This window comes from Hippoglossus hippoglossus, chromosome 7 (assembly GCF_009819705.1).
Source record: "Hippoglossus hippoglossus isolate fHipHip1 chromosome 7, fHipHip1.pri, whole genome shotgun sequence".
Lineage (NCBI taxonomy): Eukaryota > Metazoa > Chordata > Actinopteri > Pleuronectiformes > Pleuronectidae > Hippoglossus > Hippoglossus hippoglossus.
In genome coordinates, this window is record NC_047157.1 from 19,975,338 (window position 1) to 19,997,992 (window position 22,655).

General features: G+C 41.8%; 1 protein-coding gene across 3 annotated transcripts in view; it reads right to left on the reverse strand.

Annotated features, from left to right (window-relative positions):
- The window catches only part of LOC117765049 (serine/threonine-protein kinase WNK2-like), a 42,138-nt gene extending 19,582 nt beyond the window's left edge, over nt 1-22,556 (reverse strand). For 2 of the 3 annotated variants that reach the window (XM_034591276.1, XM_034591277.1), the window contains exons 1-7: nt 21,800-22,556; nt 20,664-21,472; nt 5,691-5,863; nt 5,292-5,512; nt 5,044-5,201; nt 3,357-3,445; nt 2,658-2,877 (exon numbers count right to left, since the gene is read on the reverse strand). In XM_034591276.1, coding sequence (XP_034447167.1) covers nt 2,658-2,877; nt 3,357-3,445; nt 5,044-5,201; nt 5,292-5,512; nt 5,691-5,863; nt 20,664-21,296 — 1,494 coding nt within the window. In that variant the 5' untranslated portion in view covers nt 21,297-21,472; nt 21,800-22,556. The remainder of the gene's footprint in view (nt 1-2,657; nt 2,878-3,356; nt 3,446-5,043; nt 5,202-5,291; nt 5,513-5,690; nt 5,864-20,663; nt 21,473-21,799) is intronic. The other variant, XM_034591278.1, reaches the window with a different exon arrangement.
- Nucleotides 22,557-22,655: the final 99 nt, after the last annotated feature.

Consider the following 22,655-nt stretch of genomic DNA (forward strand, 5'->3'; position numbering starts at 1 on the left):
GACATGACTCAGAGTGGATGAAGAGTGACATGACATAGAAGCTTGCCGGCCATACAATCTCTTTGTGCTGTTTATCCATATGTCTGCCCACATCCCCACGGAACTTGTTATAGAGAGGCCTCGATGTTTTATTTTTCTGGCTTTACAGCCTGATCGGCACAACACAGACAAATTGAAGAAAGGATCAGACAACAAAGAGGGGACGACATATGTGGGAGAGGGAAAGTGTCAGAACGAAAATACAAATATTGGTTGAAAAAGGAAATGTAATAAGAGAAAACCAGGTTATGTCATGGACTGGATTAGTTGGTTGAGGAATAAACAAAACGCTCTTTTTTATATCATCTGAGACAGACGACACTAAAGCAACAGTTGGGCAAACCTCTGTCTAAAGTTCTGTCTTTCACCTGTTTACTTACACATGAAGTGCAAGCATCTGATAAAGACGTCTTTGTACAATTTCTGGTTTTGTAAATAATATCAATTGTTGAGTTTCATCTAAAGAAAAAAACCCTGATCATAATTATCTCTGTATTATTATTAATCTACATGTCTCACTGGAGGTGTGGTCCCAGATAACATGTACCGGTTAAATGTTTCCCTGAAATCAGTTTTAGTCTAAAACAAACAATGACAATATTTATATTCTCTAGCTGACTTTGACCAGATTCTCTTTATCCTGTAAAGCACTTCAGGATACTTTCATGGCATCATCACCAGAGAACAAAAATGTAAATGAAAGGAAAAAAATAAAATACCAATCACTGTATTCCCATAATAGCAGAGTAAGTTATCACCAGCGAACTGCATTCCCCAATGATGAGATATACAGGACTGTCTCAGAAAATTAGAATATTGTGATAAAGTTCTTTATTTTCTGTAATGCAATTAAAAAAACCAAAATGTCATGCATTCTGGATTCATTACAAATCAACTGAAATATTGCAAGCCTTTTATTCTTTTAATATTGCTGATTATGGCTTACAGCTTAAGAAAACTCAAATATCCTATCTCTAAATATTAGAATATCATGAAAAAGTATACTAGTAGGGTATTCAACTAATCACTTGAATCGTCTAATTAACTCGAAACACCTGCAAGGGTTTCCTGAGCCTTGAAAAACACTCAGCTTGGTTCAGTAAACTAAATCACAAGTATGGGGAAGACTGCTGATCTGACTGCTGTCCAGAGGACCATCATTGACACCCTCCATCAGGAGGGTAAGACACAAAAAGAAATTTCTCAAAGAGCAAGCTGTTCACAGAGTGCAGTTTCAAAGCACATCCACAAAAAGTCTGTTGGAAGGGGGAAATGTGGCAGGAAACGCTGCACAACCAAGAGAGATGACCGCAGCCTTAACAGCATTGTGAAGAAGGGTCGCTTCCAGAATTTGGGGGAGCTTCAAAGACAGTGGACTGAAGCTGGAGTCCAGGTATCAAAAGCCACTGTTCACAGACGTGTCCGGGAAATGGGCTACAATAGCCGTATTCCCATGGTCAAGCCACTTCTGAACTCAAGACAACGGAAGAAGCGTCTGACTTGGGCTATGGAAAAGAAGCACTGGACAGTTGCAGAGTGGTCCAAAGTCCTCTTTTCAGACGAAAGCAAGTGTTGTATTTCATTTGGAAGTCAAGGCGCCAGAGTCTGGAGAAAGGCTGGAGAGGAGCAAAATCCAAGTTGCTTGAAATCCAGTGTGAAGTTCCCACAGTCAGTGATGGTTTGGGGAGCCATGTCAGCTGCTGGTGTTGGTCCACTGTGTTTCATCAAGTCCAGAGTAAATGCAGCTGTGTACCAAGAGTCTGCTGAAAAGCTCTATGGAGATGAGGATTTCATTTTCCAGCATGATCTGGCACCTGCCCACAGTGCCAAAACCACCAGTAACTGGTGTACTGACCATGGCATTACTGTCCTCGATTGGCCTGCCAATTCCCCTGACCTGAACCCCATAGAGAATTTGTGGGGTATTATGAAGAAGAAGCTGAAAGACACCAGACCCAACAATGCAAATGAGCTAAAGGCCGCTATTGAAGCATCCTGGGCATCCATAAACCCTAAGCAATGCCACAGGCTGATTGCCTCCATGCCACGCCGCATTGATGCAGTAATCCGTGCAAAAGGATTCCCAACCAAGTACTGAGTGCATTAATGGACATTTTCAAATGTTTGATTTTGTTTTGCTGTTATAAATCTTTTTTTTACTTGGTCTGAGGAAATATTCTAATTTTTTGAGATAGGATTTTTGAGTTTTCTTAAGCTGTAAGCCATAATCAGCAATATTAAAAGAATAAAAGGCTTGCAATATTTCAGTTGATTTGTAATGAATCCAGAATGCATGACATTTTTGTTTTTTTAATTACATTACAGAAAATAAAGAACTTTATCACAATATTCTAATTTTCTGAGACAGTCCTGTAAGCACTGATAACAGCTACAGAACAATGTGCCACAAAGACATGCAAACTTTACATCCTGCATTAATAAACATGGGTAAAAACGTATATTTATTGTTAAAAGGCAAAGTATGCAAAATATTTGGAGCACAATCAGATTATCTATATGACAGTCAAATATTTTAGGCAATGTAAAACAGAAATATATAAGACAAGTAAGGGAATTTCAAATCAAAATGTATTATGTATGAAAAATGAATCACTTACCATTTCTTGTGCCACAACCTCAGGGACCTCCTTTTCCAAATCAAACGCGAACTCGATGGCTCCAGTCTCCTTGTATTTCCCTTTTAACTTCTTGTGGTCCTCCACCCACAGTTTGAGGGCTATTGAGGCCTTTTTCCCATCGTCCTCCTCAGCCAGCTCGACCCTCACACCTGTGTCCTCAGCAAAGAAAGCATGGTTCAACAAGTCCTTGATGGTGTACCTGGGAGAAAGAACAGTGGAGCTCAGATTCTGGTACAAACATGTATTTCACACACTGCAGCCACTGATCTGTAATGTTGAGGGTTTGCAGATGGCCTCAGCATCGGTATATGAGCAGTTCGCCATGGTCCAAGAATTCAGGTACGTCGATAGTGAAAGGACATCTTGGCCTGGTCGAGCAAAGTAATTATACATACATGGTCACTGCCAGGACAAAGTCCCTGACTGAACCCAATCATGCTTTAAAAAGAGCCACTGGAAGCTAATTGAGGGTTATTTTTCCCCATCTGAACACAAACTCATTATGTAACAGAATTGGGAGACACCCTGCAGATATAGAGGGAGACCGCAGTGCTGCTGAGAGCCAAACTGTCAGCACCACAGAAATAAGCAGCGAGAGAGAAAGAAGGCACAATAATGAGGGCTTTTTAATGGGCCCCTGTTTGGTGACACAGGACAACGATGTGGCCATTCACTCACCGCTCCTCTTTCTTTTGGCAGATACACTCCCCAATAATCTCCTTGATTTCAGGATCCATGACCTTGTTGTAGCTGGCTGGCTTCACTCCCTGAGAAAGAGCAAATGTAAACAAAAGGCTGAGGACATGCCTTGAAATGATACTGTCTGGATGAAAAATATTGGGGAAAAACAAAGGAAAGAGTGCAGTGTGTGTGTGTGTATATGTGTGTGTGTGTGTGTGTGTGTGTGTGTGTGTGTGTGTGCACACGCTTGTCGACCTTGACAAAGTGTGGCAGCAGTGGTTAGCTTGCATCCAAGTCATTTGCAATGGAATACAAAAACTCCAAAAAGCATCATAAGAAATCTCTCAAACTACTCCTGCAACACAGTCAACGTCTATTCATGAGGGCTCAATGCATTTACTAAATTATGGCGGAATGCACAATCTCCATTCAAATTTCCAGACAGTCTTGCTGAGTTTATAAAGAGGTTGCAGACAGGTAGGAGCACCCATCTCCTACTATTCCTTTAGTCAGAAGAAGCAGCAGTCTTGAGTCTGCCCTGGTTCCTGAAGTTACTTTTGTTGTAAACTAATAATTAGAACACAGCTGGTGTAAAGTTCTATGGTATTTTGACTGCTCTGAACATCCTCAGCACATGGATGGATAGTGACCAAATCAAATAAAAGGTTTTGGGGATATTTTTCTTTTCCACTGTGAAAGGGTTTGATACTCTAAACATGTTGGTTAGAATGTCACTTTTAAAATGGTTTAATTTTATGACACCAATTTCTTTTAGTCTAGTGCTCTACCCTTCTGTCTTAGCCTGTTTTTACATTCTCCCTAGACTGTATTGTTATGTGTGGTGTTGACGTAACTTGTGAGATTATTCATTCTTTCTGCACCCAGGTAATCTATGTATTGTATATGCATACTCCAGATTAACATTCCAACCAATTATGCAGCTGCATCCTGTATGTACTCAGGGAATATATAAAGCTATCATGTTTTCTCTTTGATCAATCTCCTATTAATATCCTGCAGTGGTCTCTGCAGGGCACTCTGATATGCATATGGTAACAATCCAGAGAACAGTATCTAGGGCAATATGGGGGCCTTTGCTTCTTTAACAGCCGGTGAAAGGGTCATCTCTCAGATTCCAACACTGCCAAGTCTCAAGAGTGGAAAATCAATAACGTTCATCAAATCAGGAAGTCTATCATGACTTTAGACACCACCTAATCTAAAAACAGTTTGCGGTGTGCTTTGCTAGCAGAGGCACGCTCATTGAAATGGAATGGAATACAGCCTTTAGGCTTCATCTAAAAAACAAAGGAGATTTGGACTCCCTCTGTGACTCCATATGGCTCATTAGATTCTTCACCCAAGAAATTCAAGGCTGAGGATCCATGGCTGAAACAAACAGAGCAGTTCTCGTACTCTAAAAGAAAGCTGCGTCCCTTCAATTAAAAACACCCTGGGCGTTCTATGTGGTGAAGCAGAAAAAACATCCCTGTCCTTTCTCTGCTCCATTTTACTGGTTAATTTAGCTATTGATGTATAAATGCTTGTGTCATTTAAATTATTAATGAATGTGCTGGGTTATAAATGTAAATAATGTGTGAAAGCTAATGCGCACAGACTGCAGGTCCTGTCCTATATCTAATTTTTAAATCAATCATGAAATTTGCACATTATCGGGACTCACACTTGTGACTTTGCGGTAAATCTGAGCAGCATTCTGACACTCGGAGTAGGGGTATTCTGAGGTTGCCATCTCAAGCATACACATGCCAAAGGCGTAGACATCCACAGCCTCATCATAATGCTCCTCATACATCTCTGGAGCCATGAACTCAGGAGTGCCTAAAAAAAGAGAGAACAGCCAATGGATATGTCACTTCTTCGTTTATCATTTTACCTGAATCTGCCAAGTTACATTTCAAAGTCTCTTACCTATGACACTCTTTGCAAATGATGCTGCCTTGAGTGTTGCCAGTCCTAAATCCCCTATCTTGACTGAGCCCGTAGGGCCAGTAATAAAGATGTTATCACATTTGAGGTCCCTATGGATGATGGGTGGGGTCCTGGTGTGAAGAAAGTGGAGGCCTTTCAGGATCTGTCTGCACCAGCTCCTCAGCACCTTGGGCTTCATTACCTTGAAACGCTTTAGATAACTGCAGGAAGGAAAGGGAAAACAGGTTACCTCACAATCATGAGTTACAAAGTACATTCAAAACACAAAAGACATTTCTTAGTTTACTCTAAGTAACAAATAGTTGAATTTGTGATGTTGTCTTTCTATTTTTTGGTCAGGAGTTGTCTTCACAGTATTTGCCTGGATAAGGTACTCACGTTTTAAGCGTCCCTGACGTCATGAGCTCTGTGACTAGAACAATGCACTTCTTCCCTTTAAGGGGCGACTCCCAGAAGTCATAGAAACGGACAATGTTGGGATGCTGAAGACCCTTCAACATCTCCGCTTCCTCCTTAAAGCGCTGACGCTCCATTTTTGTCAGCTTACGATCCTAGAGGAAAAACGACAGATGCAGCAAAAAGAAATAATGAATGTGAAACTCTAACCATAGATACTTATAGTACTATATTGCTTCACAAGAAAAGGCTGTATCGTAGCAGGCACTTTCGTACACAAATTAAATTCATACATCCAGTGGGAACGAGTGAGTGAGTGGATTAGCGTTTGCTTCAGTCTTTGAGCCATATGCTGCACATCTCTAATTGGACCATATGTATATCAGAGATGATTAAAAGTCAACACTTCATGCGTGTGTGGGAAGAATCCAGATCAGTGGCTTTCTCAGGCGGTAACAAGACTTAAATATCTTGCATGGATCAAACATGGAGGCTGTGAGACACAGAATGGTGACAAACCACAACTACAATGACTCCAGGGGGAAAAGGAGCCCACAAATTAACATGGTCACACCCACAACACACTGCAGCTAAAGGTTGTATGTCATTGATCGTTTTCATCTTTCTGCTTCACTTGCTTGCTCACGCTCATCCACTACCTTTTGCTCACCCCGCCCCCTCTTATCTGCAATCTGTCTCCCTCTCTGCACCCCTAACGCCAACCACTCCCTTCTCCATCACCAAACATCCCACGCATACACATTCAGTAAGCGCTCCCTTTCCCTGAATACCTTCCCTCAGCGATTCTCCGTTAGGTTGCTCTCACACTGAGAGCACCTTGCTCTAGGTGATGCCAAGGGTTTCTTTTCTGCAATTTCCCTCTTTTAAGCCACCACAGCAACAAAAATAGACAACAGATGCGTACATTCAGTACCGAGCATGGACCAAAAGCCTGCCCCACCCCTTACCGAGGCAGACTTCACGGACGGTGGAACGCAACGAATACAACCAAGTGGATTCTAATCTATTCAATTATTCAACCACAGGGAACTGCCTGTGAGAGTAAATAGTAGAGGAAAAATTAGCCTGGATAACCTAAAAATTATCAATGTAGCAAGACACGCTGTGTGATGCAATGTGTTGAAGAGTGGAGTGATAAGATGATGAAGCATGGTGTACGCGTGTCATATCAGGTTCTGTGTGCAAGTGTGTGGGGGTGGGGATTTTCACCACACTCTTCTGAAGTCCCATGAATAATTCAGCTCTGCAGAGAACCCTTTTTACTGAGGCAAACCAAGCAGTGCAAGGGCTGGGGCTGCCCAACTTAGGTTATCCCCAAGTGTTCCTTGCTGCGCAGAAGCAGCATGTGCACGGAAGTCTACCTGAAACACTGGTCTAGAAAGAGAGACAGCGAGGAATGAGACAGACAGCTCAAAGCTAATTTTAACCCTGGAGCGATGCAGCTTTCTTGCCTTGAGGCTATATTCTCCTCTCATTTCCACAGTTTTTCTTTCTTGTTTCACCTCCTCCCATCATTTCTTCTCATCTTTAAAGAATCCTGCTCCTAACTAACCCCCAAGAGCCCACCTCAGAGTGTTCCCCCAAGTCTCACACACACACACACCCACACCCCCACCCACCCCCCCCAATTCGGTGTTCCCTCTCAGCAGACATGGGGGCTTCTGCATAATTCAGAAGTCACATGTAGACTCAGAGGTGTTGCACACAGCATTGTGAGATACACACACAGATATACATGCATATTGAGACACTGGAAGAAAGACCCCACCAAAAAGACATGCACACAGCAGACAAAGCATAAGACAGAAGCATCAATATACAAGACCTGTTAATTGTGTCATAGTTATGGTAATAAATTTGAGCTCTTAAGAAGGGTGACTCAATATTACATTATATTTGAAATCAAAACTTTGCTTCCAACAGACCCTCTAGTGTCTGTGTGCATGTATATCTTCAGCATCTTATCAAGACTCAGCTGGCTACAGAGTGTGGAGCCGCCCAGGTGAGGTTAAACACACAGACAGAAAGCCATACTGGGCAGCAGGAACAGAAAAATAGATTGTGACACGAGCAGGAAGCAATCTATAAAGCCAAGCTCCACACTTCTGCCACCCACTACATCTGTGTGCTGAACTCTATTAGTTCCCCGGCTCTGGTGGCTCATACATCAGCACAGATGCATCAGGATGAGATACAGTGGGCCTCTGGAGGGGACCAGGTAACAGATTAAAACATTAGTCCTGGGAACATCACTGGCTAATATACCATGTAATTGCAAAACTATGTGTTGAAATCAAGTTCCTGACCAAATGTCACATGTCGTTTCCAAGAAGAAAGCACCTTCAGTGTGGAGTAATGGCTGTGAGTTCAGCTACTTTAACTGAGTATCTAAGGCTAGAGACAAAAACGCTGCAGAAGTCACAGTTCCCAGTTAGAGGAACTGGTTGTAGGCTCTAGGTGTTCCACTTTCAACATATAAAATAATCAGCAATGGCTCAACCACTGCTTTAGTTTGACTTTTGTATCACTGCAGGTACACTGGAGTACTGGCACCATATGTGTTTTCTTAATCAGTATGATTCATCCTCATGTCTACTTTTAAGTACCTGTTTATTTGGGCTACACATTTTCTTTCTACAAGTACAACATACAGGATATAGAAACCACCATGCTATAGTCGAATGTTTAAATACATTTATAGCTTATGTGTCCTTGGTAAACAAAATAAGCTGTGTAATGTTGTCAACATCACTTATCAAGCTTGTAATTATTGTACTTATTTGCCTGTCAAAGTCATAGAGTAGAGTAAACACATGCCGTGCAATACAAATATGTAAAAACAACAAGAGCCCTTCATGTGAAATCAGTTCTGGAGGATCCTGCTATTCAACACACACAAGTACTGAGCTAACAGTAAAAAGATATGTAAGCGTGTCAAAAGATTTAACAGTGATTGGAAATTTCTGCCATGAACAAAGGCATAAAAACAAAAACAAGTTGTCGAGCTCAAACGACATCCCTAAAACTACTGGTGTGTAGTGCAGGTATAATTGTGTGTTGACAGGTGAGTCAACTTTCAAAAGGATGCAGCAACATCTTCTTGCCGTGAATGCACCTTGTATTTCATAAAATAAATATAGTGTTTCAAATATGGAGGCTATAGCAGGATTACTGTTTACAACTGATTATCCAGTAATGCAATCAAATGGCTCCTAGTTGGGAGATAGCTGTCGAGGCACTTTCTATTAAATTTGTTTATCATAATAAAACTCTAGGGGTTTGCAGAAGCCAAATGTCTGAAAAACTTAATTTTGAACATATGAATCTGAGCTGATATTTATGATCTTCTGGAAAAAAAGTGAAGCAAAAACTAAATTAAACAATATTTTGTACTAATGTGCCCTCATGAGCAGTTGTAAGGTTCCCCTTTTCCAACAAATATGGAAAATGTTTTCGTGTTCTCTGGTGCCACAGTTTATAAATGGTCAATTACCAGGCCTCACACAAAAAAATGTGGGGGACTGGATCATTATTTTCAACCTCTGAAAACATTCACTCTTGGTGTATAAGCTAGTGTTGCTAGTTCCCAAAGTAGAAAGTCTAGTTGTTGTTGTGTGGTAGTTGAACACTCACACTTGCTATTTTGAGTTTGCAGCTGTGGTAACATTGATAAGGATGCCACATTTGAGTGTCATGGCAAAAGTTTCAAAATTTGAGATGCAGCAAAAGATAAAGGGCTTATCTGATCTAGTAAGAAATCTTAGGATCGTGATGGTTTTTGTACTTTGGCTCAAATCAATCTATAAAAGTTGCCCTCTTAAGCCATTTTCAGACATGAACTGGGATTGTCACAACACAGCAGGAGATTATTCGAGTCAGCTGGTTTCTACCACAGCAAAATCTCCATAGCGTTCCAGTGAGTGGTGGCGTTTGAGTAGAGAATTCAGGAGGTAGGACTTAATGTATAAATTACCCTGCAGAGATCACAAGTTTTTATTTACAGCACATCAACACTGATGTATAGGCCCTATTCACCAAAAGCTCTCGAATCTTGTTGCCTTTCCAAGTTGACATCTTCTTCAGCATCTCCTATGTCTATGACACCTCTTTTTCATCCTGAGATTTGTGTTCTTTATGTTGTAGTTTTGCGTGCGTCACGTTTTAGAAAGGTCCCACATGCCCACTCACTCACTGTATTCTCACATTCTCCAGAGCTTTTACTAGTCAATAAACCCTCTGAATAATTTCAGTAGATTATGCAGAGTGCAGGGCATGTCAGAAAGAAGCATTAGTGGTAACGATAAAAAAGAAGGTGGAAGACAGACACCATCCAGTGAGTGAGGTACAAAAATCATTGAACCATTGAGATCCATAGCCAGGGAACTAAATACATTAGGAATGTAACAGGTTTCAGCATTAGCCCTAATTATAGGAGCTAAATTACACTCCAGCTTGGGTTAGTCTTTCTCTACAGAATTGGGTTCCTAATCACAATTTCTTCTTTCCCTAATTATCTCAGCCTCATCCTGATCCTTCCTTTTCAAGGAGCAGATTGGCAACATTTGGATTTATTAACATTAGTGTGACAGGGATTTATATTCAAACAACTTTTCAACAGCTTTTACTATAAAACCTAGACAGCTAAACCCAACTCAATAAGTACTTACAACATTTGGCTAAGGAGATTAAGAAAGAAAATATTTCACCTCAGGATGTACTTGGAAAAAAACTAAACAACTAAAACTACACTAATCATAATCAGGGTTGGTAAAGCTGGACACACACACACCCCACAGAGCAGAGGTTTTAGTAAAGCTTTTTTAACACTGCAATGATGCTTAGGTACAGTGATAATTAGAATGATAAGATCACTTTATTAATCTATGCAGGCCACAGTGCTACAGAACATCATCGCTACAGCTGCATCTTATTTAGACATTTCAGCAAGGAGGAGGTTTTAAACTCTGGTTGCCATGTTGAAGAAGGTATGCTAATTCCCTTGGCCACCGTGCCACCCTCTGCACCCATCCTTTATAACAGATGAATATTGCAGTGCTTCTGCTGCTGTAACAGAAGCTGGTGCAGGGCAAGCCGTGAGCCAGCAGTCTGCCCTCAGCAGAACTGTGTCCCATCAGTCAAGACTGCAGGAAGCTTTGGCCAGCATCTGTACCTGGGTACTCTGTTAACTCTGTTTCTGTCATACATCCACTCTTAACACACGAGCTGTGCTTCCAGGCACATTGGCATTCATGGAGGTGCATTACACATTTTACATGAGGGAAAAGAAAAGGAATGCATAGAGAGCCGTTCTGATAGCATCAGAAATACCTCAGATACTGCTGAAAATGCCAGAACGGACATTGGTGAATATGTTAATCTATGTACCGATCCGATAACACATCTTGAAAGTGTATCAGTTTCATCACTTCTTCTCTGTCACTCAGAAACAGCAGTTGCACTTTACTGTCACTGGCAAGTAATGTTTTTAGAGTGGAGAAGAGGAAGCGTTCTTAAAGTGTAGCGTAGGCCAAAGCTAGCTAGAATGTTAGGCATTTGCCAATATTTCGGACTGGGAAGTCCCACAAGTACAACACCACCATGTACCATGTGCTAGACTTGTGATTTGAGGAGTGGCACAGGAGTTGCCAGTTACAACACAAGCAATCTCATAAAGCATCTGAAGAGCCATCGCACATAAGCACACAGGGAGTTCACCAAGACAAAGAGAAAAACAGTACGAAATACCGCAGCAAACTTTGGAAACCACCTTCAAATGCTGCGGTCAATTCAACCAAGACAGCGCCTAAGCAAGAGAGATAACGAACAAACTTGTCAGGTTATTGCTCTGTATTCATCTTTATATTTATTTGGGTTCATTTTCAGTTACGATGCTCAAACTAGATGATAATATAAATTCTATGGCATTCACTCTGTGTATTTGTTAGTTAAAAAGGTACAACCTGGGCAAGGCCATACAACAGTGACAGATAAAATCTTACTTCCATACAGGGTTGGTAGAATACAGTTGTTAAAATATGTAATCTTTAAATGCAGGAATTTGATCAGTAAGTCGAGGTAACGGAAATGGAAAAATTGTATTGTAACATCTCTAAATGCATCACCCAGCCTTGTCAAGGAAGAGTCTAAAAGACAAACAAGATGACAAGCCACTGATATATTGTGATAGTAGGAAAGTCATTAAGTTAAAATCAGCCTATGACCAAGACTTTGTTGTCTGGGTGGGAGTAAGCCAAGAAAAACAAATGAGAAGAGATTAAAGAGACAATATGTGGAGGAGATGTATGACAGACACTACCACACCACAACACCCTTTACTTATAAAGGGGTCAAAATCAAAGCATTATGTCACTGCTGCACTTCTGACTGAAATGAACTTAAGTGGCCCATAGTGAAAGGCACTTGTGTTTGTTGCAAGTCTATGAGTGTGTCTGACGGATTGTGACCAGGAGTTAGCCAATGTGGATTACAAACAAACCTCTTATAAACCTCTTTCCTGTCACAGACTAAATGCGTTGGCTGACAAACAGCTCTTTGACACACGGACAAAGACACAAAAATTGCTGATTACACACTTGACTCCTCAAAAGCCTAAAGCTGGTTATGTAATTACAATGGCAACTACCGACTGATCACATCTTTAATTTTGCCTGATCTATCCTGATAAAGTTTAAAGAATCACATGCTTATTTGTAAATAAATATCTGGCAAAATTACATTCCATCTTTTCTATTTGTTTTACTAGTCTGCACTGCAGCTAAGCAGCTCTCTCCTCCTGCGAACAGAAAGGCAAACTCATCTAATGGCAATGTTAACATGCTAACCTTAATTTAAATAGGTTATAAGATTGTGTCAGCACTCCTGAAGAGAAGTATCACAGAGATCAGTGTTAATAGATTAATTTGATGGTCAAATGTCTATTGATATTGATGATGAATGTTAATAGCATGTATTCTATGTTGTGAAACTCTACAGTCAGTATTTCACTGTTATTGTCCTTTTTCATTTATAATCAACAAGGCTTCATAGTGGACAAGAAGCAGCTGGAACCAGTGTGACCAGCAGAATCTGAGGCACAACAGCTGGTGGTTATTTCTTTAATACAAACACTCAACATCCAGGCTTCATGGTAACACACAGATATTCAGACACATTGTAAAAATCACACCAGCTACAAATAGCTGTGGTGCTATGATACCCTGGGTGGCAATTTCACCCATCTGTTCTGAACCATTTTGCTCAATGCCCATGTAAATGACTACAGCCTAATGACGCCAGCTTGTACTGGTGCAAGCCAGAAAACCAGGGTAAGTAAGGTGAGCGGTTGGTCTGGCACGTGTGACCCTTTCCCAGGATCACAGATTATGAGCTGAGACGAGGCAGAGAGAAGAGTGGTGAGCTGGGTAGAGATTTACTGAGTTGAAATGGGTGGCCTTGCCAGTCCCTCCCCTCCCCTGATCATTTTATCAGCTGCTGCAGTGTGGGGGCACAGAGCCAGAGGGACAGACTGTATTCAGCATCATTTTCTGACCCAGACTAAACAACACACAGGCAAAACACAGACATGGAGTTGTTGAAAGCAGCCTTGTTTCTTAATTTATGTGGAGCCTTTACCGAAACCGATCATGGTCATCAATAATAAAACAAATTCAAGAATGCTGCATTTGATTCATCACTGCCATCTTTTTACGGCAATGGTACTTCAAAGAAACTTAACCATAAAATCCATACAAACATGATGTCATAAATTTGTCAGGTATCATGGAAGTCAGGACAACTTATGCAGAAGGATCAAGAGAAAGAGTAGTGGTGTTACATACAATTGGTTCCCTGTTAAATGGCGACAAAAGTAATGTGTATGCTCCATTGGGCACTTGCTTTGCACATACAAGCTATAAACCCATCTGTCACATATCCACAAAATAGCCAGACTAGCAATACAATTAACCTTTTTCTTCATTATTTTACCATTAAAGACCTCTTAATGCAAGTCAATCCACTGCAAAATCACTACTCTCCAGCATGGCACTTAGTAGAGTGCATTCCGCGGTACCCTTAAATTCAGCCGCACCAAATTGCACACGGTTACCAATATCAGATCCATAAATGATTCCCCGGGAAATCTGTGATGTATTTTTTTTTATTTTTTTTATTTTTTTAAATGCTACTGCAGTGTTAAAGAAAGGAATCCATTCGGAATCCTTCTACCAAGATTCGTGAATCTTAAATTCAGCCGCACCAAATTGCACACGGTTACCAATATCAGATCCATAAATGATTCCCCGGGAAATCTGTGATGTTTTTTTGTTTTTTTTTTAAAATGCTACTGCAGTGTTAAAGAAAGGAAAAACTTCCCTGATCCATTCGGAATCCTTCTACCAAGATTCGTGAAAACCAGTTCAGTAGTTTCTGCGTAATCCAGCTAACAACTGAACAAACTAACCAACTGACAAGCTGCAAACAAAACCTCCTTGGTGGAAGTAATAACAGCCTCCAAAATGCCCACAATGTTGCATCAGCTGCTCCCTGATGCTGAATGAATGATGAATACAGTGAGCTTCAAAGAGTTAGGATTTATTGAGGGGCTACTCAGGATTCCTAACTTTAAGGTATTTGTAGTAAACAATTAATTAGGTCACACCTTTGCCTCATAATAAGCCAGGGAAACATTTTGCAAGCACATAAACAATGAAAATCCCTAGAGGGATAAAGGATATTCAAAATATACAGATATGGCAGCTACACAAACCTCACTGTTTCAACAATGATATTACTGAAGCTTAACAGAAGAAACTATACAAACTATTCAAAGCACTGCCCAGCAGTTGTTGCATGTAAGGAGCTTTAGGTTTGAAATCAGCTGTCAAAATGTTAGTAACCATTGCAGAGATTAAAAACTAAGTGCTACAGTATGGCCATTTGTTCTTCATTCATTGTTACGTAAATAGCTTAGTGATGCAGAGGTCAGGTAGAGTGTGTTGTCTGAAAAGTAACCCTTGTCATCATACCACAGAGCCTAAGCAGGAGGCTTTAACAGGATACAGAAGTGTTCCAGATTCGTTCATAATAAATAACCTCCTTAAATTCCAAAAGGGATTACAGGGTCTAATGAGCTGTTGTGACACTTCCTATTGCTGGGGGAAGGACGAGGGAGGTCAAAGGCCATTTAGCTAAAATCTTAATCAGTTCAAGGTTAGACTGCAGGAGTGGAGGTGTGATGTAGGTTTGCTCTGGTGGCTCCTAGCTAAATACTGCTATGCTCAAGGAAAAAGTTTGGGCACATATTGCTAAATTTCACACATTGACCACCTCTTAATGGTTAGCAGTACGTGTCAGCTTTAATAAAACCGTGATATCCACGTTTATGTTTTTAAATCAAAATGAAGCAGTACACATTGACACAAAAGGCCAGATGATGGAATCACCATTTCAGACAAAACAAGTGGAAAAATCCTAAATTCACTATGACATTTTATGGACTAAACACAATCAATCACGTTAGTTGCATACCTGCTGCCAAGGAGAAAAGTCCCAACTATGAAAAACGCGTGCCAAATGCAGCCAAAAGTGCAGTGGAAAAGAGGAACAGCAGATCCTTACCAAAACCCACTGAAACATAGATCTAGAATTAGCTTCTCACGACTACAAACAAACTGTGGCCTTGAAAGTGATAGAACAACATGTGACAAGCATAATGAGCTTCACCAAACAGATACTGGAACACTGCTTTGTAAAAGCCTTTCTTAGTCCACCACTGTTTTTCCAAATTCTTTCTGTGAAATATATTATGTGTCTTTTTCATCAAAATTAGAGGGTATATGCAGGTTTTTAAATCCAGGTAAACCCGCTAAAAAGGCAATTTTCCCAAGTTCCCTCAAGTTTCCTTCCCACTGGGGAGTCATGTTCGATGTCACGAACACGCCAAAAAAGGCTGTTGCGTATTGTTCTTAAGATTTAGCAATCAATAATGGTATTAATCCATATATTAGCGTCAGCATTTAGAGAAATTAGTGCGTTCACCCAGGTGTCATGTAAAAACACGTTTCTACTGCAAAGTCATTTCACCTGAGTGTGAATGTCACCATTCACATTGTACACAAAAGCCAGATGTTAGTGGATGAATTGACCACGCAAGCATTACAAGCATTCTCAATACTGTAAATTCTCTGATAAATCTTTCATACTCCTTTCATAACAAGCTAAATCTTGAGCTTTCCCCCGCTTGCTAACACTTATTCTTGAGCCACTTTAACTACAAGTTCCAAATGCGTGTTTTCTAAATGGCCTTTTGCTAAACATTAATGCATATACACTCTGGCCACACATAAGGCAATCTAATTTGATCCAGTATACCAGCTCAGTCACACATTAGTATATAACATACTTAATAGTGTGATTGTAGTTAGTGGTGGTGTTTTAATGGACTGCATTATATTGACATGTGCATCTCATATTCTTACCCTCTCATGTTGTAAATGGGATGGGCAAACAATAAAGATACCTCTCAATGTAATGCACTGCAGCTCAGCTCTACTGCAAACTACAAATTAAATGATAAACAGTTAAAGTACCTCTGACCATGTGAATTCAATCTGAACATCATCAGACTTCATGGCTTTGCTGATGTATTTGATCATGTTAGGTTTTACATGTGTGCCTAATAAATGACCCACAAACCATAAATCAGCTCAGGCTGAAAAGTAAACTGATTTTATTTCCCAATAACTTTTTAAAGACTGAATTAAAACTATGGTAAGCTCCATTTTACCAGAGGAGATTTCTGACATTGTGTTTCATTCAGCCCATTTTTCAAATTAGTCTTGTTACTCATCTTATCACTTGTCTTTTTTTAAATAGCTAAATTTTCTGACTGTGCTTTTTAAAAAAAAATTTGTATTAAACAACTCTGGCTGATGACTGTCTCCTATGAATTGGGTGTACATTTCCTTAATCAGCCTCTAAACAACAAGCCTGTTGGAAGTATTCCACAGACCACACGGCTGTGGCTCTAACAGGCTTATCCTTCATCCCTCTGGGTCCTCAGTTGGCTGAGTGACACAGGAGCTGAAGCATGCCTGAAGATGGGACCCGCTGATAAGGCACTGTTATATACAGCCACTGGCTCTGGCCTTGCTTCCCTGGGCCTCCTAGAGGCAAATGGGCTGTAACCAATGGCCCACTTGGGCTTCTCCAACATTTTCTTTTTTCCATCTGAGCAGTCAAAAGTGGTTTGTTGTTGTTGTGTGATGAGTTGCCCTTTACATGTTAATCCAAAGAGACAGCCACAAGTTCAATTGAATCTACTGTTACAGAAAAATCCTATGTTTAGAGCCAAGACATTAAAGTAGTGATTTATTATGTCATTTGTTAGGTTTGCTTGGTTCAGGAGTGCCCACTTCTCCGGCAAACACCCAGAGACAGGCAGCTTCATATCAAGGCCCGGGTATAATTGTCAGCTCTGCAATCACAAGCTAAGAACCAGATTTAATCTACAGAACAACACAATATCTGCCAAATACCACAGAGAAGTCTGCACAAAACAAGAAGTAAACTCTGTATCTGTGGCCGTGCACACAGAATTCAACAGTGAGATAAACATCTATACACAAAGCCACAACTGGCAGAAACAGGAAGTTTCCAAAGTTTAAAAAATAAATTCCACAATGGCATTGACCGAATGAGACAAGGCCAACAGAAACACGAGTTGTGTTTCTTCTTGACAATGACAAACTCACAACAGGCATCTTTGTCTCAGATTAACATCCCTTGCCTGAGCCAGGGCCATCTGTGTTATGCTAGCAGCCTGGCAGGGCTGTGGGGGAGATGGGTATGGGAGGAAAGGGGCAGTGTTATGAGACAGCAAGGGCAGGGGAGAAGGAGGAATAAACATGGAACCAGATTAAAATTTCTAGGCAAGAAAGGCATGTGACCACTTGAAGCAGGGAAAACAGTGGAAAATCACAGTCATATCTCTTTTGACCCGCGTAATACAAAGCTCATCTGTCTTCTCCAATTTTCTAACCACACTTTACTGAGCGATGCACGGCTGTCATTAACTTACATGCAACACTGAAGAGTAAAAACGCATAATAAAAATAACAGACGTCATGTATTTTAATTAAGTTTAAATGAACTCACACATCAGTGTTTCTGCAAACTCATTTAGAGACTTTAGCTCAGACAGCTTTTCTGTGAAAGAAAAGTCCTGGAATTCACTTGAACTTTATTGCGAGCTTCACTACGCAGGGGGTTACTAATTCCTGGTTGACTCACCAACAAAACTGTAGTCGTGTCCAATTTCCTGTAGCCATTTTAATACTAACTGATTTATTGCATCTTACTGTACTCAATTTACGTTTTTTTCTCACTATTTCAGTTGACTTTATATTTTGTTGCAAATTAAAATCTGCTGAAAACACTGACATTTACATTTGGATATCTGTTACCATCAGAGCACCCATGGTGTGTTGCTCTTAAGACGAGGTGCGGTCAGGTGCACTGTTGATGCATGGCTATCTTGATTGAGTGGAAAGTTATTGCGCAATCAACCAACTAAACACTAAGTCTAAAGTCAGTGGCACAGAACATCACTGTTACTCTTACTACCTAGCAAATCTATTCTGATAAAAATCCACCAGGGGGATTTGCTACTCTGATTGGTTTATTGCATATTATGCCCAAAATACACCAATTATTAATTAAAAGACCAAGTACAACTTGTTGAACCATTCAACGGGTGCAGCAACATTTATCCACCATTCGACCAGGAAAGGTTTAATTGGACAAGCTCTAACTGTGATTAGTTGAAACAGAGCCCCCCCCCCCGTGTCTGACCTAAATCTGCACAACCCTAATGACAGTTTGAATGAATACTCCTCTTCATTAACTAGTTAAATAGTTTATATTTATAGAGGCAGGATTAATCAACATGAGATCATGGTTCTTATCATTTTAAAGATTTTCCACCTCAGTGACTCAATCACACAGAGTCTCAACCAGTGGTTCTGATCTGCTCAGTAAGCTGATGACCCAAGATGAGCTCTAATGTAACAAATTGATCAGCTCAGCACAACATTAACCGTATTGTAGAAGTAGACCATCAGGTCAAAGCTTCAAAACTTTGCATTAGAGAGCGCCTAGATGAGAAACATGGCTATGAGGAAGACCCATTTCTATAGAGTTCAACAGGGATTAGTGATTGACCACTAGAAGGAGTTTCAACGTGTCACTGGGGAAAATAAAATGCAGTAAATTGTTTCCGGTTCCACGTCTGAATTGCAGCTCAGTGTTGTCAGGTTGAGGCGGGAGATGTGGGATTGCTCACTGCTACAATCAGTCTGAATGACATCATCATCCAAATGAAGTCATGGTGTGTCCCTCAGCACTATTGTAGCTCTACTCTTGCCTATCCAATGGCATGTTATCTTTTCAGTTCCTTTCAGCGATATGAGTCACTGCATTGTTATACTAAACAGGTCTGGTTCTTCTCCGTGCACCAAGGACTCTGCATTATTTGGTCTCTCAGGTTACTGACGCAGCACGTTTTCAAGATCCTAAGCAAAGTATTCACCGAGGCCACAAGACCGCCACACGCTTCCCAGCAGGCTACAACGCACTTCAGCTGCTTCCTGTCTGCCTACCTCCTGTTGCACAGAGGGAGGGATGCAAGGGAGCAGCTCTTAACATGCACACACATTTGCTGGGACAGAGCACACTCCCCCTCTGCACTGTCTCCTCCAATAACTGTAATCAGACTCATCGTATTATCAGCTGGCCAGAAGACTCTACAGGAAAATGATGGTTGAACGTAAAATGAATCTTTAACCATTTTAATCTGAATGGTGAAAGAATAACAAATCACAGTAAAGGTATTCTTTCTTTAAAAGGGGGCCAGTCATGCTTACTGTAGTCCCCCTTAAGCCTCCTGGGAGAGAGAGGGAGAGGGGGAGAGAAAGATAATCCCTGTTGCAGTCTCCAAAGGACGGAAATAATTAGTTAATACCTTTGCACAGTCTACGCTGGTGATTTTCTTCCGTCTGTGTAATGCAAGACAAGATAGACTCTCCTCGTGTATTTGCAAAACTGCTGATCACTATACTTCAGGGGAGGTGTGCACCTCTACGTCAGCAGCCATTGCTTGTCAATCACTTTTCCTGTGTAAACCCATTTAAAATTTAGTGGTAACCCATTTGCAACTTAGCGGACTCCCCCCCCCCACGAGAGCATGGCTGATTGACAGCTCCCTGAAGACATCACCATTATACTGTCATGATGTGTGAACCTTCACCGACAGAGTACTGAGCGAGGGGGCTTCCTGTGAGAGTAAAGCAATCCTCGCAGAATATAAATCACTGATGACTGAAAAACAACTTCCGAGTATTTTTTGTTGAGAAAAAAAAATGTGAAGATGGTTGTTACTTCCGCCGAGGAGGTTATGTTTGCGTTTCATTTTTAGTGAGGATTATGCAAAAACCACTGGACGGATGAAATGAAAGGGTACGGTATGGGCAGGAAAGAACCCTTTGAATTTTGCATTTTTCAACAATTTCGTTTTTTCCCTCACAGAATAATTCATGGCTCTTGATAAAGGAAAAAACATTTTTTATGAGTATGGAAAATTTGGTGCAGAGGCAAATAAAAATCCAGATCTAGTGAATTCAAATGTGGCTTCACAAGGGGACTGTTGGGCCTTGGCACGGTACACAAGTGCCCTTCTACCTTTAAATATTTGAATAAGTCTCAGACAAAATGTCACTGTTGTTTAAAAGTGTCTCCCATTTATACGTATAAGAATAAGGAAAAAAATAACCTTTTCAAAACTACATGAGACTGCTGCATTTGCTTTGTTTACGCTCAACTGGAACTGTGCTTGGGTGTCCCAGAGGGATAGACTGTAAATCAGCTGTGGTACTTTACCTGCAGCTCACACCAGGCAACCTCCACCGAGGTCTCTGTATCCAGGCCCTTGTAGACAGTCTTGAAGGACCCTCTCCCCAGTTCAATGTCAAATTTGAGGAACCTTCCTCCTGGAGATGTGGAGACTGCCTTCATCTCCGCCTCCTCCTCAGTCTCCTCACTGGAGGCCTTGATAGCGGATTTAGCACCGTTGCTGCAAGTAACACTCAACACATCTCCAGCTTTTTCCTTCTCCTCATCAGCACCGGCGCTCTCCGTTGCATCGTCTTTCGGGCTACCTTGGCTCTCGGCGCTGGACGCCTCCTGTATCCCGCAGGTAGTCCCCCGAGTCCCGTCCACCATTGTTCGCAGGTCTATATTCAGGATATTACTCCTGTTGTCACATTCGGGTGCCTCGAAGGCCTGCTCGTCCATGTCCGAGAACCACAGATTTCTCCTGATGAATCTCTGATGCACATTCCTCTGGTAGCTGGAGGAGGAAGGGTACGAGCTGGGGTCGCTGTCACCTCTCACCATCGGGTCCACCAGGTTGATATTCCCATCGCTCATGTCCAATTCACACTGAGAGGTGGACACAGATGGATATTTCAGTTCTGGGTGGGCCTCGGAGTTTGAATTAGCCTCCAGCTCCATCGTGATTTGAAGGTTTGGTTCACTTTGGCTTCCAGGTCATCCGTGCCATGGCTTGGCTTCCCAGCATGAAGACTCAAGAGGTGGATACCTGCGGCGCCCACTCGGTGACGCAGTTCTCAGGTGGAGGCCCCTAACCACACCGGGAGGGATGGGGAGATTCCATCCGATGTGAAGAGCTGGGAGAGGAAAACTGACAGTTAGAGAAACCAACACATCACTTATTAATCCAAGATGGTGCTGAAGCTAACTGGGGTTAAAAGGAGGGGTGTCCGCCATTAAGGAGTTAAAGTTAGTTGGTGGGAATAAAAGCAGGTGAATGTTGAGACAACACCACGAGTTGAATTGTTGAGAGAGAGAAACTAGCAAAACACAAGTTAACGTCAAGTTCACGGTGGGAAAACTTCACACTGCTTGATTTTAAAATTGAAATGAATCATTCTTCAAACGCTCGAGCAGCAGTTATATATCGATGAGACGGGGGGGGGGGAGGGGGGGGGACTCACCTGGGGCGGGGAAGGCTCGGCTAAAGTCCCCACTAGCGAAAACACGGTAAACCCGCCGGGTCCGGTGCTCAGAGAACCGCACGCTAACGTTAGCAAGCGTCCACGACAAAAGGCGGACTTTAAAAACGCCCTATCTGCGTATTATCCTCACGTTACCAGCCGGTGGACCGCGAACAAACCCCCCGCTTCAAGTCGCCGCTCTAACTGAGAAGAACCCGCCGCATAGAGACGATTTAAAAACAAAATGACGACCACGTTTTCATGTATTCATCCCCTTCCCCCGAGTGCTCGCATCCCGGTGTTGCCGGGGTGTCTCCGCTCTTCCCTCCCCGTCGCGGCTGCCGCTGTTTCTGCGGAGGGTGTAGTTAAAGAGCCGGGCCGCCGAGAGGGGAGCACCCCGCGGATTCCTCCTCCTCCGCCGTCGTCGCTCCCTCGGAGATGAATTGAGTTACGTGTGCGGCTGTCTTCGCCTGTCACCGTGTGTCTCTCTCTGCCTCCGTTAGGGTAAAGCACCGGTGAGAGCCGCGCTAATGTGTCCACCATTCAGCCCCGATCGGCTCCACGCCCCTGGTAACGACCGGGGGATCATCCAATCACACAGCTCCGAGAGGCTGCGCACACACACACACACTCACACAGAAACACACACACACATGCTTGATCTAAGGGGCGTGAATCAGATTTTACAGATGATTTGTCATTTATTATGTAACCATCCGTAGTCTTTGTTGGTCTTTTCTTGTAGAACATGTGTCAGTGTGTGTGTGGTGTGTGTTACTTTATCTTTGTGAGGACCATTTTAAGCATAGACCCACATTTTGACCGGTCCTCACTTTATCAGTGGGCTGTTTGAGGG